The sequence below is a fragment of the Carassius gibelio genome, chromosome B8, assembly GCF_023724105.1.
Source record: "Carassius gibelio isolate Cgi1373 ecotype wild population from Czech Republic chromosome B8, carGib1.2-hapl.c, whole genome shotgun sequence".
NCBI lineage: Eukaryota > Metazoa > Chordata > Actinopteri > Cypriniformes > Cyprinidae > Carassius > Carassius gibelio.
In genome coordinates, this window is record NC_068403.1 from 13,024,678 (window position 1) to 13,045,568 (window position 20,891).

Consider the following 20,891-nt stretch of genomic DNA (forward strand, 5'->3'; position numbering starts at 1 on the left):
AATTATTAAACATTTTAATAATAAACTGTTGGCGTCAATGAATAACTGTTTAATGAGTGGTTCAATATTTGATTTCACGATTAATTTAAACAAATGTTGCATACTAACGAATCGTTCTTTTCGAATCTTTTCAATGAATCTGATTCATTTGTGAGTCGAATCGGTCCGTTCGGATCTCGAGTCAACCGACTGATCAGAGCTGATTTTAGCAAATTGTATTAAGTTATGTTCATCATTATATTGTATTCATTATTTAGGTTCAGGGGCATATACAACTACAACAGGCACTAATAATACAAATTCATATGAAAGAAAGGAAAGTATCCCGTTATGACCTGTTTTTTATGACGCAATTTGCACTATAGAAGAATACTAAATTCATCATTTGAACCGATTGTGTTCGAAAGAACCCTTTGCTGGAATTGATTCATAACCTCATTGGGCATTGCGTTTTAAGATGCCTTTCTGTCCATCACAAGTCCAAATGGGAAGGCCCCGCCCAACAATTATAAAAGTGTGCATTCCATTAGCCATCCATCAGGCACAGAGGGACAAGCGCGAGATGGAAAGGCACGCACAGTCATCCAAAGGCCCGGGAGATAACAGTGCAGTTTGTAGGTGGGTAAAGACACCATCAGATCTTAGCATTTTGCAATTTGGATTGTTGCAGTGCCGCCAAGTAAACAATTAGAAGAATAAATATGTTATGACAAAGATTTGGAAGTTTATACGAACTGTGAGACTCAAGTCTCGATTGTATAGATGTCTCTCACCAAACTCGCTGTTTATTCTGTAAAAAGACACGGGCGTTCCTGGTTGGTCAGCGCGCGTTCTGCGTGACGTGGGTCTCCAGCGCTTCTCTCTCACCAACTCCTCAATCCGTTTACTTAATCTAACAACTGCATTAAATCACGTTTTTGGAGGATCTAGAAATGGATCGGTATCGCACACCGTGTAGACAGTCGAGAAAAGGCAGCTCAAACGTGGAAAGAGAAGTCTGCAGGTAGTTTCGTGTTTTTGATTGGACGAAAAGTTCGTTTTAGCCCCGATCATCTGTTTGAAAGAGTGGCTTTTTCCTGCTTTAACGTTTCTCGGCGCATATGTTTACATCCGGTTTTGGCAGCGAGCGATTTGTTTGTTTTTGTTTTCGTAGAAAGTTTAGTGCAGTTACAACAAACATCGTGACTAATTATACTTTAAACTACAACGTAGTTCGAAATGACCGTTGCAAGGTTTTTTAATTCTTAGTTGTAAAGTCCTACAGTTTCCGTGTACTGCCGTAGTAAATAACATCTACTAATAATGCTCGAGGGTTTAAAACCTGCTACGGTTTCCTTCTCTTTTAATTATGTTGCAGGTTTTCAAAAACTTGTGAAAGTCGTGCTGCAGTTGTCAGCAGATGTATGTGATTTAGTATGTTGTGTTTTGCAGGCAGTTCATCAATGGATCTTGTCGCTATGGTCCGAGCTGTTACTATCTACACGAGTTTCCTGCAGCACCGTCGTTTCAGGTCCAGTGTAGGTACTTCCAGAAAGGTGGCTGCTGGTTTGGTGACCGCTGCAGGTAAGGAGCCAGCTGGCCCGTTTTGAACACATGTAACGTTATATGGAAAAGAGGTTTACGAGTTGTATGTCTTGCAGGTATCTCCATGTTCCTCAAGCGGGTGAAGGTTCTTCAGGGAGCAGCAGACGCGGTTCAGCACCTGCAGTGTTCCCCTCTGCACTGGTGGGACGTTCTCTGGCTGAACGTCGAGGATCTGAGCCCTCTCTTCTCCCACAAGGAGCCTACAGCCTGACTCGAAGGGGTTCAGAGCCTCTGGTCACAAGTATGAGCGTGCTGCAGCAGAACTTTGAACGCTTGACTACAGGCATTGCAGAGGAGGAAGAGTTGGGGGTTGGGGAAGATGGAGCTCCCCAGCAGGGTATTACTGCTTATTCAGGCTTTTTGAAACTACACCTCACATTGTCCTTTTATGAAATTAATTGAATTGTCCTCTTTAGATGCAATGAGACCACTACAACAAATCAGTGCTACAGACTCCAGATCTTCAGATAACTACAGTTCTGCAGCTTTTGTACATGGCGCAGCACCTGCTGAAGTCCTAAAAGTATCTATCTGAAGCCCAACATTTCTGTAGCTGGTAGATGAAGTTATCTGGGTTTAATGAAGTGTTATTGGATTACAGGTGACTGGTTCACCAGAGACTCCGGATCAGGGTGGTGCTGCAGTATCGACGGAGCAGCAGCATTCAAGGGCCTTTGACCAAAGCAAAGATGTGGCCTGTGGCATCTGCATGGACAAAATTTCTGAGAAATCCACCTCTCAGGAACGGCGTTATGGCATCCTACCCAACTGCAATCATGCTTTCTGCATCAGCTGCATTGTTACATGGCGGAAAACAAAGGACTTCCAGGAGGATGTCATCAAGTGATTTATTTTTCTCCACTTTGCATATACAAAGCCGAATTGTTGTTGTATATTAATCGTTACATTTTATTTTTTTTAAATAGGGGCTGTCCGCAGTGCAGAGTGAAATCCTCCTTTTACATTCCCAGCAAGCACTGGGTCTGTGATGGAGAGGAAAAGGCATCCCTGATTGCCGCTTTCAAAGAAAGAAGCAGGTTATAATGGTTCCCATTCATGCTGTCAAATCTCTTGTAATGGTTTTTGATCCTCTACATTTGATTCTGGAATTTATTTTGTTTATCTCTAGTAAGTTAAAGTGCACTTTCTTCATGCGTCACGGATGCTGCCCCTTTAAATCGGAGTGTATCTACAGCCATGACATGCCCCCTAATCACACACACCGTCGCAGGCGCTCGGCACCCAGGGTAATGTTTGTATTATAACAAATTTTACTTTACTTTTTGTGTCCCATGTTTGGAAACTGCAGTTTTATTTCAAATAAGTGGGAAAAGGTTCTTTATTCTGCATTGCAGTGTTAAGCTTGTTGTATTGAACAATATCAGTTAGCCATTTCAATCTGATTTGTTTTTAGGACACGGCTGAGATGTTGGAGGATTTAGGCATTGATGGCATCCAACTTTGGAGCTACATTTTTGCCCTAACTCTGTTGGATGAGGATGACGATGACCTTCTGGATTTTCTTGATGACTAAGGACCTTCTAGTCATGTATATGTTGGCTTAGCCTTGAGTGAGCTTTGCTTATATTTTGCACTGAAATCGAATAGTCCCTTTTTAGGGTTGGCTTTACTTTAGCTAGTCCTAAATGTTTGGCTAATTCTTTAGCCGTGTAGATTTACTACGCATGTTTTTGTATGAGTGTGAGTCTTTTGCCTTGAGTTTAAGGGAGTGGGTGGGAGAGGGAAAAAAAGTTTGAATGCTCTAATCTCAAATTGAGTGTCTCTTCAGGTTAAGTTTTGGGAGAAACTAGGGCAAAAAGTTAATGTTAACAGAATGCATGGTCACTTATTCAGCTTGCTCTTCACTTGTTGATTGTTTAGTACCTCCATCTGTGCCGATTCCTGATTGTTGCACCCTTTTGTCTGATACCTTTATATGAAATCAGATTTTAATTTTGTATACTTCGTGTAGTAGTTTATTATATTGCCGGTATTTTGCAAAACACTAAAAGTGCAACCTGTCAGCAGGCTTTTGTATTGTTCTCCTCAGCAGTGTTAACAGGTTATACCAGGACTTGATGTCACATTTTATTACTTTTAGTACATTTATATTCAAAGAAGAGTGAAAATAAAAAATGTTCCACTGTTTGCCTTACCTGATCTTGTCTCTTTAATTTGTATGTGGGCTGCCAGCAATGTAGCCACCGCTGCTTTGAGAAGGGTGGGGGGCATTTAAGAGAATTTCATCTTACCCAACTCCCCCCTAAAAAATATTTGTAAAAATTAAGAAAACTCTTTAAAAACTTGGTTCAGAAACTCAAGATGGTTTCTTAGATTGCAATTCCGCTCCAAACCTGCAGGGGACTTCAGTGTACAATAAGCGCTTGTTTAGAGCCACAAAGAACTGATTCGAAACTTGGTACACACAACTTCCTAGTTCCTACATGAGCTGTCATTGTTTTGATAATCTAGATTTTTACCGTTTCTGGGAGCCACTACGACTATCATTTTGAAGTGACAGTAGTAGCAGGCGTCGTTGATCTCTGTGACTGAGGTCCAGTGATGGATCTGAAAGCTCTGTTGCAGCGTTTTGACGGACGGTCGCGGTTACTGCTTCATTCGCTGCATTCAGGAGCAGCCGGGGCGAGCAATGCACAGACCGTTTTCAATAAACAGCGCAGATCGGATCCAGATTTCACGCTAAATCCGTTATTAGAAACTTTGTGCCAACAAGAACCATGTGTGCACGAGGACGCTCTCGTTCTGTAAGTAGACGGTCAAAAATGATCCTAATTCTGATGAGAATAACATTCACCTCACCTGGCAAACAGTCATAATCATGAAATATTTTAATTATTCACAACAGTGCTTTTTATTTTCGTTTTGGACAAGTAACTGTCTAGTGGTGTGTTAAAAAGCTGTCTGAGGTTTAGTGTAAATGACTTAACTCGATTTTTCTGCTGTCAAATGTCATAATTCTAAAATAACGTGATTATTTTTTTTTTGTAAATTCATATTAAAAACCAGTTCATTTAGAAATTACCGTTTACATATAATTCATTTAATATATATATACATACATACACACACACAAACACACTGTATATGATCTTGATTATGCAATCATATTTTAAAATGGAAAATGGCGCCACTATTGTGAATTCAAAAGTAATTTTTAATTAGTTCTCGTGTTGGAAAACAGAAATACATTCATTATGTTCCTTGCCTTTTAAGATCTAAAGATCTGTCCATTGTTAAACGATACACTGAAATCGTTTGTTTAATTTACAGTAAACCTTTGGTGTGCCTGTTTTCTGAAGGCTTTAAACGAAATCTGCTGTGTTTTCTACATCTGCTTCACCCTGGACTACCCAAAGACCATGTTCTCCACCTGCTTCAGTGTCTGACTCAGGATGATGTGGAAAATCAGTGGACTTGTGTCTTAATCAAGCAGCTCCAAAGAGATCTTGAGGGCACTAGGAAAGGGACCCTCCTCACCTCCGATGGTACAGGGAAACTAAAGAGTCTCTGTGAGAGATTCAGGAATACTAATGCAAAAGGGAAATGGGCTTATTGTTTTGAGGATCTTGAAACAGAGGATAAAGAGACCAACATGCCTGTTTTATCTCAGAAAAAGAGGAAAAGCGACAACATGGATCATGATGGAGATGCCCAAGAAGATCACCAATGTAAAAGGGTAAAGACAGATTTCTGTCCAAGTGAAGAAGAAGAGAGGTTGACTGAAGAGGAGGAACCAAAAATCAGAACGTCACAGCTGCAACAAAGTGCTGCTTCTGTATCACAGGCTCGCTCTGATGTGTTGGGTTCTTCAACAAATCTGCCAGACCACATGAAGGTAAAGTGGACTTAAATGCAGTTAAACTGAATTTCATTCAGACATAGCATATTTGACATAATTTGACTGTTAAAAGTTCATAGACGGATAGGTTATTAAAGTCTCTTCCTCTATTAACCTCGGAAAAGATACTGTTCTTTCTGGATAAATCCATTTCTAACATTTGAACATTCCCTTTTTTAGGCTGCTGTTCCCGTGATCAAAGAATTACTAGATACGGAGTCAGCAGTAAGAAATCTGCTTTATTATGCCAGTGTGATAGCTTTTATTTTTATTTTTAGTTTAATTTTTTACATCTTTTTCCTTCACAGTGGGATAAGAGCTCTGTGTCTGCTCTGAAAGTATTTCATGAATGTGACCCCAATGAGGTTTGTGGGTTTGCCTTGAAAATGAATTGCTTTTTGGATTCATTGCTCCAGAAACGTTTCCATTTATATGGATTTGTTGCATCTGATCACAGGTGGAGGTATTGTGTTCGATGCTGTGTTTGTCTGAAGCGTCTGAACAGAGTTTACCTCAGTTCTGTAGCTGCCTGCTGGAACTGTCTCCAGACCTCAGCCACAGCACTGCTTCTGCTGTGATCACACACCTTCTGCTGCCAAAAGTTAGTATGCTCACAAACTTCACACTTGTCACAGGTCACCTTCTTAAATAGATTTTAATCATATTAGACCACATGAGGGGAAAAACGGTTTTTAGTTATTCAATTAAATACATTTTTGTGTAGTAGTGTAATCGCACTTATATATATGTATTTCTTTGCCTTAGATTCTGTCCCTTGCAGAACCTGCCTCTCGCTGTTTGGTAACAGCAGTAATGTCTCTTTGCACTCGTTACCCCAGGCCGACCTGTCAGGCTCTGATAGAGCCAGTTTTACGGAAGGGTCAAACTGGTATGAGTACGTTTTTTCACCTGATTTAATTAGCAAGATTGTATTTACCATTTTTATTTCTTATATGCTTAATTTCTGGCATCTTTTCGGCAAATTCCTATTCTGTATATCTTTAGAAAGCGCCCAGGCAGAGGTACTCTGTAGACTGGTAGTGGACTGCCTTGAGCCACATCACAGGCTGCTTGTATTTCGGTCAGTCTGAAGACCACAATTCAGCTTTCAGAAAGAAATAGGTCTTGGTCATTTCTGGAATATATTATGTTTGAGTAATCGGTTTAGCTGATCACAGAAATTGACTTTTAAATCTTAGAACAATACTTGGAGTGCCCTGGGATGAGGGAGTGTTATCAGTCATCCATGCACTGCTGGATTCAGAGGTACTTCAGAAAGCTGTTTTGAATCTTGAAGGGTCTTTTAGTCCTATGTTAATGGTTTCTGTTGTTATGCTCACAGCTTGAGCTGAGTGAGGAGGATTTCTCTCTCTTCACTGATCAGCTTTGCAGCCAGTCTCCACATTTCAGCAAATCTATGAAGTTTGCCAAGATGTTGCTGAGTGTCTTGACCAAGTATCAGTCACATGTGAGTATAACTGTAATGACTGGAAATAACTCATTCAGAAAGTAAAAAAAAAAACATCTAAAAAAAAGTATCATTTTATGATCCTCACAACATCTAGACTACTATGACAAAGAATTATGCTCCATACGCAAACTTAAGATGCATAGAATGTAACCAATAAACAGCACAATAATAAATATCTAGATGTTAAAGTGTTTTTTTTTTTTAAAGCTAGCAAAACAAAACAAAAACTGCTGATAGATAAGTAATTTTTTTTGTATTGTTTTTTGCTTTCAGGTGAATCCTGCATGCCACCATACACTTTCCAGTTGCCTGTCTTTCAATGAAACCTTCCTCAAGAAATCATTGCAGGCTGCATTAAAACGAATTTCCCTTTGAATCGTATTATGTCCATTTTAAATGCCACTTTACTAGTTTCAGTCATTCTGATTGTAAAATGTTGTGAATATATTTTGTAAATGTAATAAAATGTATTTGTATTGTATAGCTGTATTGATAAAAAAAAAAAAAAAATTAAAATATTGAATTGGATAACTCTTCATATCAACAGGGTTTAAAGGTTTCCGGGGTGGGGAAGTAATGTAAATAATGATTCATAAAAAAAATAAAATAACAATGTTCACATAGGAGAGGAGCAGCTTTCACTCTCAACCAAACTAACATTACTAGCCAATCAGAATTATTTGCTCTTATAAACATGAGATGCGCATAATTGTATCCAATTGCAGAGTTTCAGACCTGATTAATGGAGAACCATAACGTATAAAAAAAATCTGCTGCGAGGCGCAAGATGTCAATCTAGTGTGTATGTAGATAGAAAAATGAATTACAAGCAGCGGGGCTTTGTTAACCTCTCAGAGTAATCATGTCATCTCCGTAAGAACAATATGATTGCCAGAACAAATTTACCTGGATTTTTGAAAAGGTCCTGTTCATTCATGATCTCTTACAATACTCTTAATGGTAACTTATGTCACGTGGTAAAGTGAAACATCACCAGGCCTCTGGAGGGATTTGCTATAATACAAAAGTGCTTAAGTTGGTTATGTTCATATTATGTATTTAACTTGGTTTTGATATTATATCTGAGCCAATCCAATCTAACAATGCCTCATTGTTAGTTTATGTATAAATAATCATACTGAAGCGAGGTCACTGTAGCCACCAGATCCAGTATGTATCCAGACCAGAGGGTCACTACAGTGACTGCTGGTTTCGTCTGGTCAGAGAAGAACTGGCCCCCCCGACTGAGCCTGGTTTCTCCTGTTATGGAAATGTTTTATTTTGTTATTTGATTGCATTTATCTAATTTAAGTATCTTTTAAACATACAATGAATAAGGTAGTATATTTAGTCCATAGGGATATTGAGTTATTTTATGTAACTTGTGCACGGAACTGCTGTAGGTTGAAAAACAATATTTAAGGGGAAACTGTGTACCAGGGAGAGGTGCATGAGATGTGCATGTGTCATGATGTGATGTGCACTTAGCAACATGATTCGCTCATAGGTCCGAGTCTGTCTTTCAATGTATTGTTATTAATATTAACTTAAAAGGTTGACTGTGACTCTGCGTTATCTCTTTGCACACAGACTCAGAAACTGTGTGTAAACCAGATCATTCTCTGCACAGAATTAAAGCAACACAAAGACAAAACTCTGTTTGGTTTTTTATTCTCAGTCTCTACAAATTGTTATTGACTTAGAATTTCCACGACAAACTTGGCGACGAGGATGGGATTCCACAGCTGATCGTCTGGGACCTGAGGACGTTAGTTGGTTGATCACCCTACACCCACAAAGGGTTTAGCCCTAAACCCCAAAAAGGTTTCAGGGAAGGTGGGACTGACGTCTTAGGGCTTGTGGACCTTCACTGCTGGTTTCTCAACAGATCAGGAAACACGTGCTACAAACGGTGAGACTGATTTTGAAATTCCAATAACCTTAAAATTTACAAATTGGTATTTTAAATTGGGAAATTAAGATCTGGTATTCCCAGACTTTACTGGCCTAAAACCTCCATTGCTGCAAGTCCATTGCTGTAAGTGAAACCAGGTTTCGCAGGTAAGCAAAAATAGGTCTGCGAGTAAGCAGGACCAGGAACGTCTTGCAGGGTAGCAAGATAGCGGGTGACAAAGCAAGACTTCATAGGAGTAAGTGCGAAGCCACAAGGAGTGACGACTACGTGTGAGGGAAAGAGAACGCATTCCAGAAAGTTTTGGATTGTGAATCTGGGGTCTGGGAATGTCACATTTAAGATCAATCTTGATGATTTGGACAGTTCAATTTACAATGACATGAAATAGAAATATGGGAAATAATTATGGAAGTCATACCCTGGGTTGAGAATTATGATTCTCCAAAAAAGAAAAGGTACCTTTAGAAGAACAGCACTTAACAAAATAAAAGAGAGCTTGGAAACATGTGAAAACAAATTAAGAGAATATAAAATGTGAAAAACAAGCAAAAAGACAAGTTTCAGAAACATAGGAATTTTTATTTTACTTTTTAAAGCACAGGCGTGAAGCAGCGGAGCGCTGAGAAATAAATTTCAATGCCATTTAGAAAAGAACTGAAAAATGATAGTTCTGTAGAAAGTGCTGATAAAAGAACAGATCATCCTTTTCAGAATTCTTCACTTTATCCCCTTAGAAAAACTGCGGTGTGGCAAAGTGGACTTTGATCTGGACTCCTGGCTTCACCCCTATCGACAAATGCTGCTGCCTCCATCCTACAGAGCAACTGCATCTACACCGCAGTCCTCGCCGCCCGACGAAAGACAAGCACAACTTCCACAGCATCATTATGATCCAAACCGTCTGCTCTGCCACCAGCAACGTCACCGTAATGATGAAATACTCCAGATTCAAGAGGCTGGGCTGAATAGAACTGTGATGGTCTCTCAACCATGGAACGAGAAAGACTTGAAAGAGGCAAAACAAATCATATCGTCAAGCAGTGGAAACACTGTGTCAATGGATCAAGACTCACTTATCAGTCAGAGTGAACACCACCGAAATAACGCAGAAGAGCAGAGGACAAAGACTGTCTCAGACTGATCCAGATGTTTGCTTTCACTGGTGGAGAGGGGACATTGAAAAATTTCACTGTGCACATTTATCAACCAAACGGTGGCTGGACCAGAGAAAGCCGAGGCAGACTGACAACAGAGACTTTCACAGCAGAAGCTGGAGAAGGAGTGGGGAGTCAGGAACAAAGTCCACCAAGGCCACAGGTGGACAAACAGATAAGTCTGAAACACACACATATTTTCTCTAAAGCTCACTGCAATGAAGAAAGTATGCTTGCTCATGTTTCTGCTCACTCCAACGAAGAAAATATGCTTGCTCGTATTTCTCCTTTTAGCAATTAAGAAATTCTTTCTTTAATACACGATCACATTGGAAGATTAGAAAATGATAAATTGTCTTTTGACAAGAACATAGGCACATATAGTCATCTGAATAAATTAGCTTATAAACAAATGCCACAGATTAGATTATAGGTTAATGGAGTTGAAAGGGCTGGCAACCCAGTAATTAGAAAGGATGAAATAGATCCAATTCCAAAATTAAATGGAAATTTAGTTTGGTCTACTACTGCATCAGGTTATACGGTCAGAGAAAAATTCACTGTACCATTGAGATGTAAAGATTAGAATGGCTTGAACTTTAAGCATTGTTTACTACTGTCAGAAAACTGCCTTCAAAATTTGTAAGAAATAGATTTAATTTGAAATTGGGAAGTTTCCCAGTGCCAAATTCAAACTTTAGCAACAATCCAACAATCACAGTTGTATATTTACCAGTGTAAATGGAAAGATGATGAATTATGTGAAAAGCTTGTCAAGGCTGCAAACGACAGTTTCACCTAATTCTGAATTATGCCATTCTCTTTCATTGCTCAGCATATATATAATTTGGAAAAGATTACATTTTAGAACAAAAATGGTTTAATGTATAGAAACAACAGACCTGCATTGTCAATCGAGACATAAAATAGATGCGCTGTTTCTGTTGATTTGAGAAATGAACAGCAAATGTTGTTAGATGTTGTTTGATTCTCTTCCACATGTGTCATTGTCCAAAAAGAACAATGACCATAGAGAAGAAATTGGTTTATTTGTAAAAATGTGTATTTTTCATGTAAATTGGGTCGAGACAGCAGAGGAAAAGGTTGAATATAATCCAACACTGTCTGCACACCGAATGTGTTTGCACGGGACTGCTGTTAAAGCTGTACGTACTGTCTGTGTGATTGATGACACAATGACAACAACCTTTCTCTCAGCAGAGGAAGAGGATACTTACCCAGTGCTCAAAAACTTCCCTAAAACACTTTGGGCTTTATCTAAATTTGACTTGGGGCTGGTAAAAAATTGTGAACCAGTTCAAGTCACTCCAAAGTCTGATTACAGACCCTGTAAACACCAGTTTTTGAATCATTAAGGGGTAATTGTGCTCTGTGAAAATTCCCCTGTGCAACACATATTTTCACTGTTAAAAGATAAAGAAATATGCAAACAAGATACCGTCAAACTTTTAAAGTTTTGACTGCTGAGGTTCATAAGCCAGTTTGTCAAAACTGTAGTTTGTAAAAAGGGAGGTGACATTTTTAGGTCATCATCATTAAAAATTAAAATTAAAGTTTAAAGCTTATCATGAAAAAGCAACTAATGTCATTTTTGGCCATGTGTTCGTATTGTTGAATGCTTTGGCTCACGGGAAGGGCTTGCTACCCCATGACAAACTGACCTGGATTCCAGAAGCAGAGAAAGCATTTAAGAATATATTATTGCTACAAACATCACCAATGGGACTCCCAGACCCAGAGCGAAATTTTGTACAAATTGTTGATGAGAGAATGGGTTTCCGACTTCTGTTCTGTTACAGGATCATGGGGGAGACCTGTGGCCTATTTTTCGAGTAAGCTCGATCCGGTAGCGGCAGGCATGCCAAAATTGCTTGAGAGCTGTTGCATCTGCAAAAAAAAGCTATTTTAGCTTCATTGGAAATTGTGGGGTACTCTGATGTGACTTTGCTCAGGCCACGCACTGATCATGTTGTAACAAAAAACATCCCATTTGTCAATGGCCAGGTGTCTCAGGTACAATGCAATTCTATTACAAATGCCAAACATCACAATTAAAAGATGCACAGTGTTAAATCCAGCTACACTGCTCCCTACGAACCAGGATGGGAAAGAACATGATCTTGTTGCCACATTAGAACAAGTTTGTAAACCAAGACCAGATTTAAAAGAACCCCCCTTAGAAAATGCTGACTTAATTCTATAAATTGATGGTTCAGCATCTACAGACCCAAACAATTGGCAAAAACAGAGCAAGTTGAGCTATGACCACTGCATATGCAATCATAAGATCTGGAGTGCTCCACTCACATTTCTCTGCGCAAGTGACTGAATTATTAGCATTGACGGAAAATTGCTGATGGACAAACAGTTACCATTTACACAAATTAATGTTACTCTTTTGGGGTTTGTCATGATTTTGGGCCATTGTGGAAACACAGGAAATTTCTAAAGTCTGATGGTAACCCTGATTTAAACCATGATAAAATAGCAGCATTGTTAGAAGCAATTTTGCTACCAAAGTCAGTTGATATCTGCAAATGCGTCACACATTCCAAAAGTTATGATTTTGTGATTTTAGGTAACAATTAAGCTTATACCACGTCGAAGGATGCAGCGATGAGAACAGAACTTTCTTTAACTGTTAACAGTTAACAATGACTCATTCACACTCCCTTCTGATTATCTTACAGCCATGCAAGCTTTTGCTACAGCAGAGGAGAAGAAACAACAGGTGAAGGCCGAGTGCAAACTATCTTTGCCCGAGTACTGTAGACAGACCATGTCTGGCAAAACACTTTTTCAAACACTATGCGAAACTTGTACATTTCCCACTTCTAAATCAGTGAATTGATAATATAAATGTACAATTAAAAGCATAATTGATAATGCAAATAAAACCATCAGTCAGGTGTGACATTAAAGAGCAAATTAATGAAGTGTTGTGATCAAACAGGACTGTCTTGGGTAAAAGCACTCCCCATTGTGTTAATGTATATGAGAATGAGAAAAAGAACAGTCTAACTTGAGTCCATTTGAAATTTAGTTTGACAGGCAAACTTCCAGTGGAGTTGGACCAGAACTACATCCTCTACAGCCTTGTGTGAAGATTACATGCTAAAGTGTAGTCGAAAGTTGTCTCTTGCTCTCTCTCAGATATCTTAGCAGTTCAAGGATGCTCTGCCCAAGCCAGCGGAAGGAGTCTTGCATGATATCAGGTCTTGCTGATAACACACATAACTGAGGTGAAAGTGGTAGAGAGAGCGACGTAGATACACACAAGTAACTGCAGGAAGGTTCGAGCGCCAGCAGAGGGCTACAGCTCAGTAAAGTGATTGACCAGCTGCCCCATGTCAAGAGGGACGTCTGGCTGACTTAGGTGAACAAACATACAGTGGTGTATGGGAGCTGAACCAGCAGCAACATCACTCTGTAGGAGTGATCTGAGGTCAGTTTGGGCCAACGGATGACAGCGAGGGACTTAAGCTGTTAGAAAAACCTACCATGCGACCGCTGCAGTGAAACTACATGACCAACTCGACAGGAGGGAACACAGGCTGTGGAACAGAGCTGAGAAGTTCTTCCATGTTGTAATGACAACACTTGGGGTCAGCTTTCTTCAAATCTAAGTCATAATCGCAAGGCATGATAAGTTTCATGAACACTACTAAGGTGATGATGGAAGGCATCAAGAAGAAACTACGAGGACTGAGGCTAACTGCACTGCAAGACTGTTCTGGACCAGCTCTCCACATCCCCTAGCGGTTCACAGGTTAACAGCTAGAGAAGTAAATGCCAATGATGATTGGGAATGGAATTGGTTTAAGGGTTTATGGCAAAAAGAAGAATACATTGGGTTAATTGCCATCTCAGCACTGGCCATGAATTCATTTTTGCTGTGTATGTGGCCTTGTGTAGTGGGAATGATTAGAAGAGCTGTAAATTCAATAATGAAATCTTTAGTAGTTCATCAGATGTTGATGTACAATGTCTTGTGTGAAAGTAAGAATAATGTGAGTGCTTCTGATGAAAATGATGAAGGCAATGAGACACTAAAATCTGACACCTGCAGCAGCTCTATAGAAAAGTAGTAGTAAGCATTAAATTACAAATTAAAATGTATGCATTTAGCAGACACTTTAATCCAAAGCAATTTACAGTGCATTCAGGTTATCAGTTTTTACCTATCATGTGTTCCTGGGGAATCGAACACCCAACCTTGCGCTTGACAGCACAATGCTCTACAATTAAGCTACAGGAACACATTACACAATACATGCTGTAGAATAAAGAGGGTGTAAAGCAGGTCATTGTTCGTGTTACGAGATGATGCAACTGGAAGGAAAGTTAAGAAAGTTTCTTCTGTTTAAATATTACATTACGATTTTTACATATAATCAAATATAAGAGTTATTGTTTTCTTTATAGCTTGTTTATATGTTAGGAATGACTATGTTCCATAAAAAACAATGCAAATGCTTTTGTTCGCCCTTATGAGAGTAATGGTGTTTTAAATCTTGAATTTACATGATTGATGTAAACTATAAGGGTAATGTGCTCACAATTTATCTACATTTAATCAATATAAGCGATCAATAATGATCAAAAGGGAGGAGTGTTATGGAAATGTTACATTTTGTTATTTGATTGCATTGATTGCATTTATCTCATTTAGGTATCTTTTAACATACAATGATCAAGGTAGTATATATAGTCCATATGGACACTCTTTGTGTAACCTGTGTATCCTGTGCACATAACTGCTTTAGGCTGAAAAACAACTTCTAAAGAGGGACCATGAACCAGGAACAATTAGTTCTGAGACAGTCCTTCCCAGGGAGAGGTGCATGAGATGTACATGAGTTATGAGGTGATGTGCACTGAGCAACATGATTGGCTCAACGGTCCTAGTCTGTCCTTCAATGTATCTTTTACATTCTATAAAAAGTGGGCTGTAAGTCTGTGTGTTATCTCTTTGCACGCAGACTCAGAAGGTGTGTGTAAACCAGATCATTCTCTGCACGGAATTAAAGCAATAAAAAGACAAAACTCTGTTTGGTTTTTCATTCTCAGTCTCTACAAATTGTTATTGAATTAGAATTTCCGCGACACTCCCAAGGTTTTTTCTCCATTCTGTCACCGATGGAGTTTTGGTTCCTTGCTGCTGTTGACTCTGGCTTGCTTAGCTGGGGACACTTCATTACCAGAGAAATTGTTGACTTGATTGCAAAGATACTATTTAAACTGAACTGAGATCATGACATCATTGAATTCAACGATGAACTGCCTTTAACTGTCATTTTGCATTATTGAAACTTTTTTCCTAATTAATTTAGTTCAGTTGCTTTGACACAATCTATTTTGTTTAAAGCGCTATATAAATAAAGGTGACTTGACTAAAGCCTGGTTTTAGCTTAGGTCTATTTGTGTTGCTAAAAATATCAGATTACTCAATTGTCAAAATAATCAGTAGATTACTTGATTACCAAAATAATACATTAGTTAAAATATATCAAAATACAACTGCATTGTTTTACTTTTTATAATTAATAGATAAATATTTTGTCTTTTTAAAAATTTATTACAAATTGTTTTAAAATATCGTCTCCTTCTAGTGAACCAAGTTTTGTCTCATCTCGTGAACTAAGTATATTGTCACACCCCTAGTGTTGATAAACGGTGATATAGCTCATAATTTTTAAAGTGCATGATACAGCTTTCATGTTTCAGGTCAACCAATATTCATGAAAAGTTAGAATAAGCAAAAAAGCAATAACTTTTTCAAATGTTACATTTGCCCTGCCCCGGAAAAAGTTCAATATTTGTTTATATTATTTATTAAAGGTTAAAGTTTAAATGAATCTCGATTCGTATTTTTTAAATGTTATGTCCTGGATAAATTTGAATGGTTTAAGATGAATTATGTAAAGTTCTCTGCTTGTTACATATTTCTGTGGCCACAACCAGAGCCATCTCTATGGCTCTGGACACAACAATCATGGCGACCCCGGAAGTACGTTTTTCACACTCGGGCCCATATATTCGACGCAACTTCCCTTTGTACTTCCTTTTTCGAGCTCCGTGTGAAAGGAGAGTCAACGCGGCAAAATGAGGCACGTGAGAAATGTTCATATATAAATTATTTAATCATGTATAATATTTTATTTCACATTTAATAGCTATATAGGCAAATGTATCATCAAGCAATGTCAATCGGAGAGCTTGGTATTTTAATTCCTTGACAAACTCGAACAGCTCTTGAACGCTACCGCGCAGCGCACCGGGGACACCTGGATGCAATCCGTTGTAATCTGACAAATATTTAACTTAATCTGAAATAATAATTATTCTTACGGTTATTATTCATATCTAACTTAAGTTATATAGATATATTAAGGTTTGGAAAACGAAGTTTGGATGTATGTTAGTGGTACAGTCACTGATCATCGCAATATGTATGGAACAAACGTCATGGAATCATTTTATTTCATTATTTGTATATATATATTTTTACAGCAAGGTCTCAAGAGACACTTTGTACGAGGCTGTTCGGGAGGTCCAGGCTGGTTCCCGTCTTAAGAAGAGAAAGTAAGTCTGGTTCTAGTGTTTATTGGCTGACTGCATGGTAAAATTAGTAGTCACTAGTCATTTTCGGTCCGCACAAACTAGTTATTGTTACTTGCAAGTATTAAAATATCAATTTATCAGATTAATAGGTGTTTTATTGCTTGCCATATCGGGTGTATTTTTGTTAACTGCACCATGTGTTTACTCCTTATGTAGCAGCTACTTCTATAGAAGGTATTTATTTTGCCTTGTATATTTTAAGGTTTCTTGAGACTGTGGAGCTGCAGATCAGCTTGAAGAACTACGATCCCCAGAAGGACAAGCGATTCTCAGGCACTGTCAGGTTCGGCCCTTTACTGTATCGCCCAGCCTTCTATCTGCCTGCCCTTTGCTCTGCCTGAATAAATATTTGGATATCTTGACACTGAGGTAGTTATTTGTTAATTAAATTGCTTGAGCAGGCAGGTTAAAGGCAGGTAGTGTAGAACAGCCTCGGGTAGTCTGTCTGAACCATTCATTCTCTGGCTTGGTGAAGCAGGCGGACCCCTACCCTGGGTCTTAAAACATGAGGGGAGGCTATAGGTGATGGCATTCATGCTGTCATACCTAAGCCGACCATTTTATTTTATGCCTGTGCTATCAACACCTGATTCCAGCTGAGGTGGTATGGGTAAGACTCTTCTGTTCTGCCTCACGTTGGTCAAAAGGGGTCTGATATGCTTCTGTTTCTCAAGCAGTCTTTTCCGTTGCCCCTCACAGGCTGAAGACCACCCCACGGCCCAAGTTCTCCGTGTGCATCCTTGGTGACCAGCAGCATTGTGATGAAGCCAAGGCCGCTGAGCTTCCACACATGGACATCGAGGCTCTTAAAAAGCTCAACAAGAACAAGAAACTGGTCAAGAAGCTGGGTTAGTTTCCTTTTGAGAGAACATTGGCAATAAGACGCACATTTTCAGAGCTGTAGTTTGTTCTGGATTGAGTAAGTGTTGATGCATCTTGTTGGTTTTCTTTTTAGCAAAGAAATACGATGCTTTCCTGGCTTCTGAGTCTCTGATCAAGCAGATTCCTCGTATCCTGGGACCTGGCCTCAACAAGGCAGGAAAGTTCCCCTCTCTGCTCACCCATAACGAGAACCTGGCCACCAAGGTGGATGAAGTGAAATCAACCATCAAATTCCAGATGAAGAAGGTATGTTTTTAAAAGTGTTTTGGACATTCAATTTATCAAAAGTGACATTATTGACATGATGTTACAACAGATTTCGTTTTTTCTGGTTGACATTGTATTCCATAAATATGTAAATGAGTAATGGCTGCAGCAAATTCAGCTTGATCACCACAGGAATAAATTAAAAGTGAAATCCTCTGTTTTAGTTGCAGTAGTTTAATACAGTATCCCAATATTACTGTCTTTTTTTGTGTTTTTGTTCATGTAAATGCAGCCTTCTTGAGTATAAGAGACAAATATTATAAAGTCTATTTTCCTGAACTCCTGAATTTGTGTTAGTTCAGTTGATAATGGTCATCTGTCATGTTCAGGTTCTGTGTCTGGCTGTGGCTGTTGGTCACGTCAGGATGACTGAGGAAGAGCTGGTCTACAACATCCACCTGGCTGTGAACTTCCTGGTGTCTCTGCTTAAGAAGAACTGGCAGAACGTGAGAGCGCTCTACATCAAGAGCACCATGGGAAAGCCACAGCGCCTCTATTAGAGACTGTTCCTCAATTTTCTACAATAAATGTGGAGTTGATCCAAATCTCATGTCTTTGTGTCTTTCCTAATGTCCTTTCAAATATTGATTTTTATCAGTGTAAAAACTTAATTGGAAGTTTTCGTACACCACACAGATGTATAATTGCATGTAGTTCTTAGAAAAAGCTTGATGTGAAACCACTTCACATGCATAAATTAAGAATTTTATAATAAATTGGTTACAAGATTAAAAGCAATTTTTGCAAGATGACTCCCCCTCATGGTGTTTTGTAGTATGCACACTGAGCTAAATACATGTAGCAGGTGTTTCGTTTTTTTTTTTTCCTGTTTTCCCAATTCTGGTGTTGTCAGTTGTGTCTGTGGCAGCCATGATTCGTCTAAAACAGTCTCATTAATCTGCCAACACGTTTTACATCACTATATGTTTGTGATTAGAAGCGTGGAGAGCAAGAAATATGCAAATGTCATGGTAAGCAAGCATAAGTTTTAACTTTATCTGATCATTTGTGAACGTTACACTGAACAGAACCGGTAAATCTGTGTTTTGTAAAGACTTAATTAGGTTGGATTGAATTTAAACTTTAGTAGAGTGTTTCTATTCATAGATAAAAACACATTATAAATGGAAATAACGTTTCAGTTAACCTTTTACAATATGGCTATTTTAAAACCAATATCTTGTTTAATTATTTTGCATCCTGAAATTATCGAGATTAACCACATTTTCAACAGCTTAGTATTTTTTAGGTGAAATGTTAATCTAATCCAATCAATACTACATATTTATAGTGTAATGTACTACAATATACAATATAGTGTCTGATTATTGTTGGTTATTTCATGCCATCATAGTTTTGACATGGAAAGGAGGAATTGGAGGTCAGTTCTATTTGATTTAAATAGGTAAACAGAGAGAAACATACATAAATGGACATTGTGAAGTGATGGTTTGGAAGAATATCAGCTCTCTTTAAAGTGTGGCATACCTTTATTCTGTTCCATGTAGATTGTATTTTTAACTAATTTTCTTTTTTTAAAAATAAAATGTAATTATTTTATTTAGTTTTTCATTAGGGTACCTTACCAATTCTGCAGAGGCTGTTTTCTGTCTGCTGTCTCTGGCCTTTCGCTGTGACCAGTACACGCTGTGTCAGAGTCTGGAGAAAGAGGAACACACCCGAGACAAGCTAAGGACAACCTCAAACTGGATGTGGAAAGAGGCATGGGAAGTGCTTGAGGTATGACTACAGTCTGAGAATAGCTTTTGTGAATTGCTTTATTGGATTTAGCCTATGCCAATTATATACATGTATTTTTGCCGCTAGACCCTCAAGGGTATGTGTTTATATATCAAACGTTGTCTTTTAGATGTCTTAACATTATCGGAGGCACCACTGGATGAATTTCCAACACAGCAGTGGTTCTTGGAGCTGTGCATCAAGTATCGATAAATACTTTTACTCTGGTAGCAAAGCCAGAAAACATTACACTAGGTCCCATTAGATTGGTGGTTCAGTCAATGTTCAATCCCCTTCTGTGTCTGTGTAAGAGTCCAAAGTGAACCATGCAGAGGAACTGATGGTTGCTCATGTGGAGAACCTGAAGCACTGTCATGCTGTCATGAGAGGAATAGCATTGAACTGTAGTAGATGAAGAAACAGATGCAGAGAGCGACATGTCTGTGAGCAGTGGGGTAAGAAAACACCCATTCAGTTCTTTCAGAGTGTTAAAGTTGCAATTCATCCACTAGCATTTTGAAATAATGTATCTGTGTCACTGCATATATGAATAATTTATAGTTCAGATGTGTAGTATATGATTTGTTTTGAGTATCATCAGTCTCATTCTTTTCTCATTTACAGCATAGAATCAGTACAAACATCATTGCAAAGCAAATCCAAGTTGATCTCAACCATTCATCTTAATTTAGATTAAGTGCACTTGTAATTTTATTTTATTTTTCATTTAAAGATGCAAAAAATAAAGGAGTCAGAAGCTGTATTATCTTCTGTTACGAATGAGAATTGTGATGAGATCAAATCAACCACAAAGAAACCAGACCACACAGATGACTGCCAAATGAGCAGAGGGTAATTTGGATACATTTGTATATTTATAGTTGCGATGCAACAGATTCTGTATAGACAGCTGAAGGGATGATGTATTTTTGTAGATCAAAACACAGAAACAAGTTTGCATTTTAGCAGTTTGGTTCTATCCTCCTGAAGTCAGTGTTTGAAGTCAATTGTTTTACTGGGTTTTGAGTAAAAGCTTCAAATAAGGTCTGTTGTTAAGACCAGTTAAACTTATTTTCACACTGTATTCTATGACCTTAAATATTTAAAAGATTAAAAGCTTTTATTTATTTTGAAAAGGTGCTAACAGCTGGTTAAACGGGACTGCAGAGGTTGTCGGGATATTAAATGCCATCATATCGCACTGGTAAACTCATCTACACACTAGTCCACTTTCACAGCTTGATTGCGTTTATAATCGCACTCTTACAAACGATTTTATCTCAAACTTTCAGAGTAAATAAAGACTAAAAGAGTTGTTGACAGCTAAGTAGTTATTTAGTTAATTTATAGCCTACATTTGGCATTTTACTTCCA

General features: G+C 38.4%; 3 protein-coding genes across 6 annotated transcripts; all 3 read left to right on the plus strand.

The window, feature by feature from the left end:
• The first annotated feature begins 474 nt into the window (after nucleotides 1-474).
• On the plus strand, nucleotides 475-3,739 carry mkrn4 (makorin, ring finger protein, 4). Of its 2 annotated transcripts, none has more exons than XM_052563343.1 (8): nucleotides 475-618; nucleotides 1,432-1,563; nucleotides 1,641-1,921; nucleotides 2,001-2,107; nucleotides 2,186-2,427; nucleotides 2,511-2,621; nucleotides 2,714-2,831; nucleotides 2,999-3,739. In XM_052563343.1, the coding sequence occupies exons 1-8, from the start codon at nucleotides 485-487 to the stop codon at nucleotides 3,116-3,118; spliced, it is 1,245 nt and encodes a 414-aa protein (XP_052419303.1). In that variant the 5' UTR covers nucleotides 475-484; the 3' UTR covers nucleotides 3,119-3,739. The 2 variants fall into 2 exon arrangements, with proteins under 2 accessions (XP_052419303.1, XP_052419304.1); XM_052563344.1 differs by lacking the exon at nucleotides 475-618 and adding an exon at nucleotides 838-1,003.
• A 248-nt stretch (nucleotides 3,740-3,987) lies between these two features.
• On the plus strand, nucleotides 3,988-7,946 carry fance (FA complementation group E). 3 transcript variants are annotated; one of them, XM_052562667.1, is made up of 10 exons: nucleotides 3,988-4,349; nucleotides 4,876-5,440; nucleotides 5,624-5,668; nucleotides 5,752-5,808; nucleotides 5,901-6,044; nucleotides 6,209-6,332; nucleotides 6,449-6,524; nucleotides 6,643-6,709; nucleotides 6,786-6,911; nucleotides 7,188-7,946. In XM_052562667.1, the coding sequence occupies exons 1-10, from the start codon at nucleotides 4,147-4,149 to the stop codon at nucleotides 7,287-7,289; spliced, it is 1,509 nt and encodes a 502-aa protein (XP_052418627.1). In that variant the 5' UTR covers nucleotides 3,988-4,146; the 3' UTR covers nucleotides 7,290-7,946. The 3 variants fall into 3 exon arrangements, 2 of the variants coding, with proteins under 2 accessions (XP_052418627.1, XP_052418626.1); XM_052562666.1 differs by having other exon boundaries at nucleotides 4,001-4,349; nucleotides 6,209-6,338; XR_008154717.1 differs by lacking the exon at nucleotides 6,449-6,524 and having other exon boundaries at nucleotides 4,001-4,349; nucleotides 7,188-7,290.
• Nucleotides 7,947-16,023: 8,077 nt separating this feature from the next.
• On the plus strand, nucleotides 16,024-18,322 carry LOC127963865 (60S ribosomal protein L10a-like). Its single transcript, XM_052563944.1, has 6 exons — nucleotides 16,024-16,118; nucleotides 16,522-16,589; nucleotides 16,831-16,911; nucleotides 17,328-17,476; nucleotides 17,584-17,756; nucleotides 18,107-18,322. Exons 1-6 carry the CDS (start codon nucleotides 16,110-16,112, stop codon nucleotides 18,275-18,277), a joined length of 651 nt encoding a protein of 216 aa, XP_052419904.1. The 5' UTR covers nucleotides 16,024-16,109; the 3' UTR covers nucleotides 18,278-18,322.
• Nucleotides 18,323-20,891: the final 2,569 nt, after the last annotated feature.

Coding starts and splice junctions, on each gene's coding strand:
- mkrn4 (XM_052563343.1), top strand. CDS start 485: ATGGGAAGGCCCCGCCCAACAATTATAAAAGTGTGCATTCCATTAGCC. Junction 619..1,431: donor GATAACAGTGCAGTTTGTAG/GTGGGTAAAGAC, acceptor TGTGTTTTGCAG/GCAGTTCATCAATGGATCTT. Junction 1,564..1,640: donor TGGTTTGGTGACCGCTGCAG/GTAAGGAGCCAG, acceptor TATGTCTTGCAG/GTATCTCCATGTTCCTCAAG.
- fance (XM_052562666.1), top strand. CDS start 4,147: ATGGATCTGAAAGCTCTGTTGCAGCGTTTTGACGGACGGTCGCGGTTA. Junction 6,045..6,208: donor CACACCTTCTGCTGCCAAAA/GTTAGTATGCTC, acceptor TCTTTGCCTTAG/ATTCTGTCCCTTGCAGAACC. Junction 6,912..7,187: donor TGACCAAGTATCAGTCACAT/GTGAGTATAACT, acceptor TTTTGCTTTCAG/GTGAATCCTGCATGCCACCA.
- LOC127963865 (XM_052563944.1), top strand. Junction 16,590..16,830: donor TCCCGTCTTAAGAAGAGAAA/GTAAGTCTGGTT, acceptor GTATATTTTAAG/GTTTCTTGAGACTGTGGAGC. Junction 17,757..18,106: donor TCAAATTCCAGATGAAGAAG/GTATGTTTTTAA, acceptor TGTCATGTTCAG/GTTCTGTGTCTGGCTGTGGC.